At 31.2% G+C, this 12,180-nt stretch overlaps 1 protein-coding gene and 1 long non-coding RNA gene across 2 annotated transcripts; both read left to right on the top strand.

Annotated features, from left to right (window-relative positions):
- Positions 1-6,919: 6,919 nt before the first annotated feature.
- LOC139429695 (uncharacterized) lies at positions 6,920-11,276 on the top strand. Its single transcript, XR_011640241.1, has 3 exons — positions 6,920-7,000; positions 8,596-8,637; positions 11,149-11,276. It is a non-coding gene; the product is annotated as an uncharacterized lncRNA (long non-coding RNA).
- A 1-nt stretch (position 11,277) lies between these two features.
- Positions 11,278-11,946, top strand: LOC139429685 (RNA-binding protein nanos). The gene has a single exon (XM_071195618.1). The coding sequence runs from the start codon at positions 11,278-11,280 to the stop codon at positions 11,944-11,946; it is 669 nt and encodes a 222-aa protein (XP_071051719.1).
- Positions 11,947-12,180: the final 234 nt, after the last annotated feature.

Here is a 12,180-nt window from a genome sequence, read left to right as displayed (position 1 = left end):
GTTTCGAAAAGTTAACGTGCCATAGTAATGTGACCAAACGATCTAGACAGCTGTTCTCGGCACCAAAACATACTCCATCATATTGTTTAAACATGTTCTGAATCCTAAATTGATATCTCAAAAATTGAGTGTTCTATGATTTTTTTAACAAATAACCGCTGGAGCAGATTTTTCTAGAAAAAATCGAATAACTCGAGAACGGAAGAATCAAATTGCAAAAAGTAAAGTTATTTATAAAGCTTTAAAACAGACAAATCCAAATATGTAAAAATATACAACAGTTGGGATGGTCTGATACTCCACTAGAGCAGTTGCGTTACACTTTTTTAAAGGGAGAATTATATTATAAGTACGAAGGCTTTCACGGCCGGTGTTAATTGAACTAAAATTAGCGTTTTTCTTAAAAGACGCCCGGCAAACTGCGAAAGATTCTAGTGTTAGTTCTAGTTTTAGTTCTAATTTTAGTTCAACGAGAATTATATTATTTAGTATTACATCTATGTGAATCAGACACACTCTTTACTTATTGCGACGTCCTTTCCTGCTTCGGTCCTAGGAAAGGGGTCTTGGTGCCCTTTTTTTTATGTTCGGGATGTTAACGGTCTCGGGCGCCACCTTATGTTTACAGAGTTAAGGAACTCTTTCGCCTCCAAGTAGCTTTTGGGGGTTACAGTCGGAGATTCAGGGTGTTTGAGAAAGGGTCAAAAAAATAAAAACATGCGGTTCATAAATTAAGAAATAAAATCAAAATTTATTAATAATAAAAAAAATCAACATAGGAGTTTACGGAGGAAGGTAAAAAAAAATCTTTATTTAAATATATAATCGGTAAATGTCTGGCCTAGTGCAATATTGTGGCACTCGTACTTCGGACGTGATTGAAATAATTATTCATAAGGGAATAATTGGTCTGGATGAAGTGCTGCGGAAAACTCGCAGCAACACCAGGTCGGGAGAGTGTTGCGGAAAACTCGCAGCAACACCAGGTCGGGGAAAGTATTGCGGAAAATAAAATCAAAGTCCCACAATTGCAAGACCAAAAAGAAACTTACGATGAAAGTCGGTTATTTCCAAAACTCGGAGATTTTTCGGTGAAGTCTGGCGAACTTCTTGAAGACGGTTGATGACGGCTGAAGACTCTTGAAGACTGTCGAAGACTAATCCAGAACGGTCGAAGACTGATCAAGACAGTTGAAGACTGATTCTGACAGTTGAAGACTGGTTGAATGTGAAATTTTGACCGGCTACTTATACTTGTTCGGGGTGAAAACTGGATTTTTCCGAGGTGGGGATCGTATTGAAACAAGTTATCAAAACTAAATTATAATGTGCGGGGCTAATTAATGACAATAGCAAAATTTTAACGGCGTTATCGGATGCGTGGTATAAAATTAACTAAATCCCTTTTTTGAGCGGATAAAATTTATTAAGGAATAGCGGAGTGATAATTAATTAAAAATAATTATCGGAAAAATTTATAACATAATTCAAAAGATGCCCTTGTTTATGTGGAAATTTACAAAAATATAATTAACAAAATCGGTTAGCGTTTACGGCACTTACCTACATAAACGTTTTCCCGACCGCGTGTTTCAGGTTAACTTCGATTAATCAGTATTAATGAACGCGCACTTCAACACAAAGTAGCTTCAGCAGTTGGGCGGTGTCCGGGGCAATCCTATACGGGTAGTATTTTCCATGGATGACCATCAGGAATGAAGTAAATTAATTAATTAAGATGCGGGATGATTTTGGTTAATAATCATGTTAATCATAATCGGATCGTCTTTAGAATCATTCAACGGTTATTTCATGATACTAGAAATTGTTTGAAATCGGTTTGATTGTTCTACGATTTCTAATTCCGCATCATAAAAAAAATAGTCGCTGTACGGTAGCTGAACGGTAGCTCGCTGGCTGCTGAAACTCACACGGGACGGTCGGCCTTGTTTACAGTAACACCCTGATTACTGATTACTGATACTTCTTCGTATTTTACTTCGTTGCGGTGTTATTTAATTATTTTAAATAACAATTTTCAGAAACCATGTGCTTTCGGTAATTACGTCGTTTGGCGATTTCCACTAATTGCTTTTGTTTATTTGAAATTCGGTCAGGAAACGTTTTCAGAAAAAGTTTTAACGGTTTTAAATGAATTAATATGAAAATTTGAAGTTTAATTAAGGAAATTAAAAAATTAAGGAAAATGCGAATAAAGTTGCATAAGTGGGTGGTGATAAGGTATCAATTTTTGGATTTTTCTAAATCGGGCGGAAACTGTAGAGGTCGGGGTAATGTGGGAAGTATATTCGGATGTTATTAATTTTTCAAATGTTTAGTAATTATAACAAACTTTACCGCAATCTTTTTCATCAAGCGGTTGCGAAGATATCTATGTCTAAAGTGAGAGGCCTAGACTTTCAGCACGGATAGTAGTGTTCGTGATTTTTATCGGTGTGCATTGGTTGTAGTAAGTCTTAACGTAATTTATTTTAATTTAAGGATTATTATTTGTTAAATATGAACAACGAATGTGATGTAATGACAACGAGAACATAAGTTTAATACGACAAACCATATCAAAAATATTTAAGAAAATGTTTAAAAATTGCGAAGGCATATATATATATCTTAGCCATTTATGGGTTTAGACCAGAAATTTTTAAATGATTTGTCATAATTTTTAGTCACGTAGTATTTGTGATTAAAAATATCCAAACACTTACAGAAACAGCCTGCATACGCGGTGTAGATTTTGAAATTTCGCACCACAAAGTTTCCCTTTTGTTTGAAATTCTCGTTGGCGTAAATCGAATCTTTTACAGTTATTTGTTAATGTTTTTTTAGTGAATTATGTTGGCACTCAATATGGCGAATGTTAGTAATTATGAAGTTATGTGTGTTATATTAAATATATTAAAACCATACATGCTAACTTGTGAGTGTGGGAAGTTAGCCCCCTATTTTTTGATTTTTAAATATTTTATTGTTGTAGATTGTTCTAGAGTTGTTCTACATTGTACCAAATCGGCAAATCGAAAAAATAGAAACTCCGCGAGAAAACCGAAAAAACGGATTTTTTTACTAGCCCCCCATCTTTGGAAAAATCAAATTTTCTTTGTTGTTCTGGGTTGTTCTAGTTATTGTTCTAGAAAATCAAAATTAGGGGATACAGCATTACGAAGTTATAATTAGAAATAGGTTTGGCCGCCCAAATGTCTAGTTGATTGCTGTGACCATAGTTTTTCTATTATCAGTTCCATATAACAAATATATACTTATTATAGCTAACGCAATCTGGAACAGCTATTATTTTCACTAGAACAACTCTCTAAAGGGCACTTTAGTCTTTGAAAATTAAAATTTTTGGAAGTTTCAGTCAGTAATTCTTGTGACAGCGGTTTTATATTACACAATAAGAATTAAAAAACATAGAACAATCTAAAATAATTCAAACTTTGCCGATTCAAATTGTTCTAGATGTGTTTTGCGTTTAACACGGACATTAATTTTGCGAAATCACATATTTTTTGTTGCTCTAAATTGTTCTTGTTGTTCTAGGTACTTAAAATGTTTATTTAATCACTGCGGTTTTAGTTCTTTTAAAGTTTCATATTAAAAATTACTACTTACAACAATTAAAACAATTCAGAACAGCTGTTATTTTCACTAGAAAAACCTTAAATTTTATTAGTTGTTGTGATATCGGACAGGTTTTGTTGAATCAGTGAAACCAACCGTTAATATAATAATAGTTTTAAAAAATTAAAAAATATGGAATAATCTGACCATCTAATTTTCTAAAAATCACCTTTCTATTTAAACTTATAATAATAAAACATAAGATGCGATTTAAAGTGTATTTTATTTTGTAAAACTAAGTAATAAATTAATAAATAAACTAACAAAACAATACCTATTCTTTCACAAAAACTGTACAAAAAATTATTCTAAAGTAAAGTATAACTAAATAAATTAAATCATCTAAATGGACTAATATCACGGAACTCATTTACACACATATATGCACATTTGTGCATTTATTTCTGTTGCTTCTTCAACCTGTATGGATTTTTTTCTTAAATCATTAAATAATAACTAATTGTTGGGCACAAATGCCGTGTAGTATCCTACATCACTCAAAGAGTGAGTACCTTCGTAGCTGATGATACTTGCGAGGATATAGACTTTGTTCTGGAGTTGTAAATTGAGGGGGTAATCGAGTACGGGAAGTTAGCTCCTCATTTTTTGATTTTTAAATTTTTCATTTTTGTTCTAGATTGTTCTAGAGTAGTTTACATTGCTCCAAAGCGGCAAATAGCAATAATAAAAACTCTGCGAGAAAAACCAAAAAAACAGGCTATTTACTAACCCCCCATTTTTGGAAAAATGATTTTCTTTGTTGTTCTAGTTATTGTTCTAGAAAATCAAAATTATGGGATACGGCATTACGAAGTTATAACTAAAAATAGGTTGGGCTATTCATTTAGAAATCATGTTGAGAATGTTTGCACATATTGCTTTAGTTTCCTAAAATTATTTTTAAAAACCGGTTCTAGTAAAGCAACATATAAAAAAAGAGCTGAACTATTAACAGGCATAAATTATTTTGGAAACCAGAATATTGCTGGCCTGATAATAGTGAATGTTGTATCAAATATTACGTTTCTTTGCACACAACGATTTAAAGAAGAATTTAGTTATTGTAGCACTAAAAACTGCAATAATGGTTTAAACGTTACTTTCCATAAAAACATAATTTCACCAATCGACATTGACATCGTAACAATATTAGGCTATGCATAGCTAAACCAAGTAATAGAAAACTACATGCAAACCCTAAGCAACAATTGCAAAAAAATGTGGTCTGTTTATAGAAACAACAAATGGAGAGAACAATAAAACAAAATTGAGTGATTACGTACGCAATTTGTAACTCCACAACAAATTCTATATCCCCGCAGGTATCATCAGTTACGAAGGTACTCAAACTTTGAATGATGTAGGACACTACCTGGCATTTGTGCCCAACAATGCCAATTGGAAATTATTTAAAGACTTACGAAAAGAATCCGTACAAGTTGAAAAAGCTACTGAAATAAATGCTTAAATGTGCATATATGTTTATAATTGAGCAAAGTGATGTAACCGTATTATTCCATGATATTAGTTTATTTACATAATTTAGTTTATTTAGTTATAGTTTACCTTAAAATAAATTATTATACTAATATAGTAATACTGATCGAATAGTTATTGTTTTATTTCTTAGTTTAGTTTATTTATTAATTTATTAGTTTATACAAAATAAATACACTTTAAATCGCATCTTTTGTTTTACTATTATAAGTTTAAAGAGAAAGGTGAAACTTGTGATTTTTAGATAATTATGATGGTCAGATTATTCCATATTTTTTTAGTATTTTAAAACTATTATTATATGAAACTTCAAAAGAACTAAAACCGCAGTGATTAAATAAACATTTTAAGTACCTAGAACAACAAGAACAATTTAGAGCAACAAAAAATATGTGATTTTGCAAAATTAATGTTCGTGTTGAACGCAAAACACATCTAGAACAATTTGAATCGGCAAAGTTTGAGTTATTTCTGATTGTTCTATGTTTTTTAATTCTTATTAAAACTTCGAAAAACTTTAATTTTCAAAGAGTAAAGTGCCCTTTAGAGAGTTGTTCTAGTGAAAATAATAGCTGTTCCAGATTGCGTTAGCTATAATAGGTATATATTTGTAATATGGAATTGATGAAAAGCTATGGTCACAGCAATCAACCAGACATTTCAGCGGCCAAACCTATTTTTAGTTATAACTTCGTAATGCTGTATCCCACAATTTTGATTTTCTAGAACAATAACTAGAACAACTAGAACAACCCAGAACAACAAAGAAAATTTCACTTTTCCAAAAATGGGGGGCTAGTCAAAAAACCTGTTTTTTCGGTTTTCTCGTGGAGTTTTATTTTTTCAATTTGCCGCTTTGGAACAATGTAGAACATCTCTAGAACAATCTAGGACAACAATAAAAAATTTAAAAATCAAAAAATTGGGGGTAACTTCCCGCACTCCTAACTTGTATGTTTAAAATAGACGAAATGCTAAATAAATGTTAATAATAAGTAGAACATTTCGTTTTATGTAATAATAACGTGAATTTAAATTTACCGCCAAAAATATCCAGTGATATTTTTTAATGATATTTCTTATTCTAAATCTAAGTTTTGTATTCAATCCTCCTAGTTTAAAACGAAAGTAAAAGTAAGAATAAACAATGCAACAAATGTCAACAAATCAATGTCAACAATTTATTACAATTTTGAATAAACACATTTATTCATCGCAGATATTAAAATTAAATATAACTATTAAAATTTCATAGTAATATTTTATAGAAAGATAATAAGTGTAGTTCTTTACATTAAGAGGCAGAATTAATACTTTGATAATTTCTTGCAGTTTATAGAAAATATGGGTAGGTTTTATTTCCTTTTATGAGAACAACTCGAAGTTTCTGAGGGCGGGTTTCCGGTTTGTCTGGCGACAGCATGGCGGATGCAAGGTCCGTAAAGCGTATTGTACAATACGCTTTACGAACCTTGGGCGGATGTAGAAACTGTTAACACGACCCGTATCGATACTTCAATACAAAATCTCGTATCAAAGTTGTAATTAACAACTTTCAATGTAAAATAATGATAGAACCTAATTTTACACTTAATCGAACATTATTCAAGTTTTTCAACAATTTATTCTAGTATTTTCGCTGCTATAAAAGTGTACGTTTTAGCATACAAAGAACAATGTTAATTTCTAAGCCACGCCCCTGTATTACATCGTCAATCCTACCCCTATATAAACCGCAGACGCTTGGCCTTCCAATTCAGTCACCTCACCGATGTTTAGTGTTTGTGTTAAGTTTAGGTTAAGTTTACCCCGCGGAGATGTTTACAACTTATTAAAAATTCTCTTCTTATATCGAAAATTTGTGAGTAGTTTTGGGTTTTATATACTTCATTTTAGTATTTTTTAATTCAGTTGTTCATTGTGACGTTACTGTCAATATTGCCGGCATTGATGAACGAGTTCAATCTATTCAATTCAATCATTAGGGTCTATTGCTTATGAAAATTATATATTTTTATTTGTTTCCAAGATAACAAATATGTATTTATTTTATATACAATTCATTCTGTGTTAACATTCGTATCAATTAGACGTATTTATCTTTGAATAAAAGTATGGGCATTTTTCAAGAATCGCTCGGTCGCATAAAAATCGATTCTTTTTAATTGAAGGCAAAACAAAGAAAAAGTGCGGAAAAGTAAAAAAATCACTTTAAAGTTTTGATGTGACGTCACGTTTTGTGACTTCATCAACCATGCTAACCATATATTTTCAAAGCAACACCGTTACACATAAATTTTGAAAAAATTAATATATTTTCGGGTGAAATAACCTTGGGTTATAAATTTCAGGTTAGGTTGGTTTTGTTGACAAAAAAGAAACCGTCCACACGAACAGGTGTATGGTAAATAAAGACTTTTAGTCGTTGTATTATATCCGAAAATATGCGTTATAAATATTATTAAATTAATATTAACAAGTTGTTAATTCTTTCATTAAATTTGAGACAATGATTTAATTTTTACTTACTATATTCGAAATCAGATTTTGAGTTAGTTTAATTAACATTTAAACTGGTGTGAATTTCCGAATTGTCGTGTTGGGTACCGGTTGGGTTTGATGCAGGTGGTAGGTGTAAATTCCGGGTTGGATTAGGTCTGGATTAGGTTAGATTGGATTTACTTCAGAATTTTGTATAGAAATTGGATGTTCAGTTATGTTAATTAACATTTAAACTAGTGCGAATTCGCTAAATGTCGAGTTGTAAATTACGGATTGAAGGGTCCATTGAAAGAAAACCGCTAACATTTAGATCCACGCCAGTAGACAGACGGTAAATAAAGACTTTTCAGTCGTTGTAGGTTTTTGTATCACTTGACAGACAGTCTATTGATATAGTCTATCTAGGTAGTGCTATGCATCGAAAACTTAAGAAACTAGGGTATTTCATCCGAAAATATATGTTGTAATCTCTACAAGTTAAGTAAAAATAACTTTACTTTTAAGTTTATTAGATTTATTTTGTGCGTGGCTATAAAATAAACAATTTGTGGGTTAGGTGTTGACCGGTTGAATACGAAAAAGCATGTTTACAAAAAAGTTAAATGTTTAAAAAGCATTGCTTGTGACGTCACAAAAGTGAACACACTTTTTTTATTGTTAACGTCATTTTTAGGTCAGTACCTATCGATTAAAAAGAATCGTCGATTTTTAAGCGACCGGGCGATTCTTGAAAAGTTAGAAAATATATTTTAATTTTAATAATCATTTGAATCGTCGTTTAATTTTTTCGGAAAAGTATAGTAATTGCATGAAATTTCTGTGATCTTAATAACGTTTATGTTTAACAAACTTCATTGCTTTTTTTTTATTAACTTCATGTACTTACACTAACATTCATAATAACGTTTTAACTATCTATAATAATAATAGCCTATATTTTTTTGTTATTTCTAGGAGGTGACCATAGATCATTTTACTCACTATTTCCTGATAATGGTAATACTGTATATTCTAATTATCGATATTATATCGATGAGGCATTGAAATTGAGACGACCTTGTATCTCTTAAACTGTCAATTTTATCGTAAAAAGTTTCAGGTAAAACTTTCATGATATAAAGGGTGAAAATATTCTGCATAGTTCCCATTTGTCCCATTACATTTCAGAAGCGTCTCGATCTGTCTTTCATTTGTCAAGTAAGATTTTTTAAATAGATACTTACCCTTTTTTAATCATTATGGTATTCTCCATAACAAACACAATAAAACAAATAAGCTTCAATTAAAAATAAAATGTAAAGGACACTACGTTGGGATACCGTACAGCCTCGAGAAATAGCGAGAGAATAAATGTGGATTATTACGAACAGCAGCTTAAACGTTGATTGTACTATTATCACTCATCGTCGTTTATCTTGAGCAAAATTTTTCAAGGCAAAAATTAAAAATTTTTCACAAATTTTTTTTTAAATTATTTCACAATACGATAAAATGAAGCACGGGACGGAATGTTTCTGTAGGAAATCTTCGCATAAATTTCGAGCATCATTGATAACTCTGATGTTTCTCATAAACTAAAATTATTTAAATCGTTTCAGTAATCATATGTCCTTCCAAGCTTAATTAGTGAAACGTGACGAATGAATTAGGTAGCTACGGAAAGACTTTGTTTCTTTTTGTTTTATGTTGTTGACTTGTCTTTGTTGTGAATTATGAGTTGCATAATTTTGGGATGCATATATTTTACATTGTTTTTTTTAATTAAGATTTTTTTACAGCAGCATACTCCTGGTAATCCTCAATATTCCTTTCTTCTCTTTTCCCTTAAAAGATTCCTAATTCTTTGAATTTCTTCCTTTCATTTCGAGACCGTGTTGTGACTTTATTTTTGCGCAGGTGTAATTTTTTCTCATTCGTATAAAAGTATGTTCAAAAGCCTTCTCGTTCTCTTTCAAGTATAGAAAAGCGAAGTCACAGTTTTGTGAGTTTTTTCAATCCAAATTTTTGGGATTCATTATTCGTGATTAATTGTGAGAAAAGTGATTTTCTTTTCTCGAATTTATCGGTACATCCGGATTTCAACGTATTTTCTTATTCCCAAATTTTTCTTTGCTTAAAACCTAGACCACCTGAGGAAAGCATTTGCTTAATTACTATTCATTCAACCCATTCATCTATTCACACATCCTTTCTAGTACTACAAAACTACTATCCTAAAACTATTCTACAAAGAAAAATTAAAAAACCGTCCTAAAATTTAATCTTTAGTAATGCTTCTTAATTTTCTTTACTATTCTTCTTTAATTTTCTTTTAACCAGGTTTTATTGTGAGGAGCTATATTATTCTCGATTTACTTTTGTGGAATAATCTCATTTCATTACTTCTTCGGTTACCAATATTTTGGAGACAACTTTGGTCCGAGAGGAATTACTATTTCGTTACTGACTGGAAACAACTGCATCAATTAAGAAAAATTGTTCAATAAAAATAAATTTTCCTATAGAACACCAAAAGTTGCTGGTGTAGATAAGTTCCTTCAGATCAGATCGGAATAGTCAACGAACATAAGGTCAGATAACATCAACATTTTATTTCTGCCGGAGAATCGTGCACTAATCTTGTTCTCACTGAGGAATTTTCATGTAGTGTTTCATTCAATTATTTTTTTGATTAAAAGCAATTCATTGATTAAATTAAATTCATTTTATATCCTTCGTACATTTTTGTTGGCGAGTTTCAATTTTTTTGCCACATTTTATTTTTTTGCTTGTTTTATTTTGCGAACCATTGACAACAAATTCTGTTTTTAGTATATTATCCTTTGAATTACATTATCTATTACAATACCTTACCTGTATTATTTTTTGATTATATTTTATGCGAGTATTATTTTATTTCAATAAAATTATTGCAACTCAGAATTCCGGCCGGTCGATTACTCGCGTGTGTCCTTAGGTGTAAACATATTTCTTTTCTCTTTGTCTAGATTTTATTTTGTTAAAGTTAGATATTTAGGCGTTACAACTTAACAATTGAAAGACATATATAGCGCTTCTAAAATGTAAACTGAATACCATACAGAATATTTTCCCCTTCATATGATGAAAGTTTTATCTGAAACCTTATTCGATAAAATTGACGATTTATGAGCTATAGGTAGTGTCAATTTAAATGCCTCAAACGGTATATGCATTATAATAATTTTTTATAAGTACGAAGGCTTTCACGGCCGGTGTGAATTAAACTAAGATTAGAACTAAAACTAGAACTAACACTAGAAACTTTCGGGTTTTGCCGTGCGTCTTTTAATAAAAGGTTTGACGTTTCGGATGCCATGTTGCAACCTTCTTCAGAAACTGGTTCGAAGTGAGCTTTTGACATGGCATCCGAAACGTCAAACCTTTTATTAAAAGACGCACGGCAAAACCCGAAAGTTTCTAGTGTTAGTTCTAGATTTAGTTCTAATCTTAGTTTAAATAATTTTTTATCTTTCCCTTTTTGTACAGATAAATGGTGGGAATGTCACCGGCTGCATATTGAAGAAAAATCTACGGGATGGAGGTGAGATACTTTTATGATTATTTAGATCGAATTTATATTTATTTTACGTTATTTTTGTATTCATGTAAACAGAAATGACTAACACATTTTCCGTATTTTATACAGTGAATACTCCAAACATTCCAACTGATGCTTCAGTAACAGCTTCAAAGCCACTCTCTGCCAATCATCAAACTACTGAAAAGATTGATAGCTACAAAGGAATTCCTGATAAATGTCCATCACGTTGTCATTTGTTAATTAACAACAAAAACCCTGATATATTTTCCTGTTCGCTCTGTCACCAGACCACCAGCATCTATAACATTCCTTTTAAATATTCATCAGAAGAGATCATAGTTAGCAATAATCAACCAATGGATTATTACGTGACAAAAATGAAAGAGGTATTTTTAAGACAACCTATCGCCAAACAGGAAGATAATCATAAGTGGGATAATTTTCTCAATGGAAACAATTCTACCGTAAACGGGTGGTCAAAAGCCATATCAACAAGAACTTGTACGTTTTGTCGAAGAAATTCAGAGGGGCGAGAATTTTATGAAAGTCATTCGTTGAAAGATTCCACAGGTAAAGTTTCATGTCCGGTTTTGAGAGCGTTGAAGTATCCGTATTGTTATGCAGATGGTTATAATGCTCATACTAGAAAGTATTGTCCACTGTATAAATCCGTCAATGAAACACTACCAGAACCTAGAAGGTTGGCTAATGGCACGTTGGCATCAGCTAGCAATCACAAGTAATGAACTTAATTATTGTTCTGAAGAACAATATTCTTGAATTTCCGAAGTGATTCAACATTTCTTACTGAATATTTCTAGTAAATGCATGAATGTAGTTCGTATAGTTTTGTCAAGGTTAATTTTGATTTAATTTTTAGAGATTTAATAATTGTTGTTTGGAATGAGTTGTTTATGAATATGTTTCGATTATTTGCAGTATTATTACAATTCTTGGCGATTTACATAATTTAGTTT

Source organism: Onthophagus taurus, chromosome 4, assembly GCF_036711975.1.
Source record: "Onthophagus taurus isolate NC chromosome 4, IU_Otau_3.0, whole genome shotgun sequence".
Taxonomy (NCBI): Eukaryota; Metazoa; Arthropoda; class Insecta; order Coleoptera; family Scarabaeidae; genus Onthophagus; species Onthophagus taurus.
Note: the sequence above shows the minus strand (reverse complement) of the source record. Positions and strands in the feature narration are given on the sequence as shown.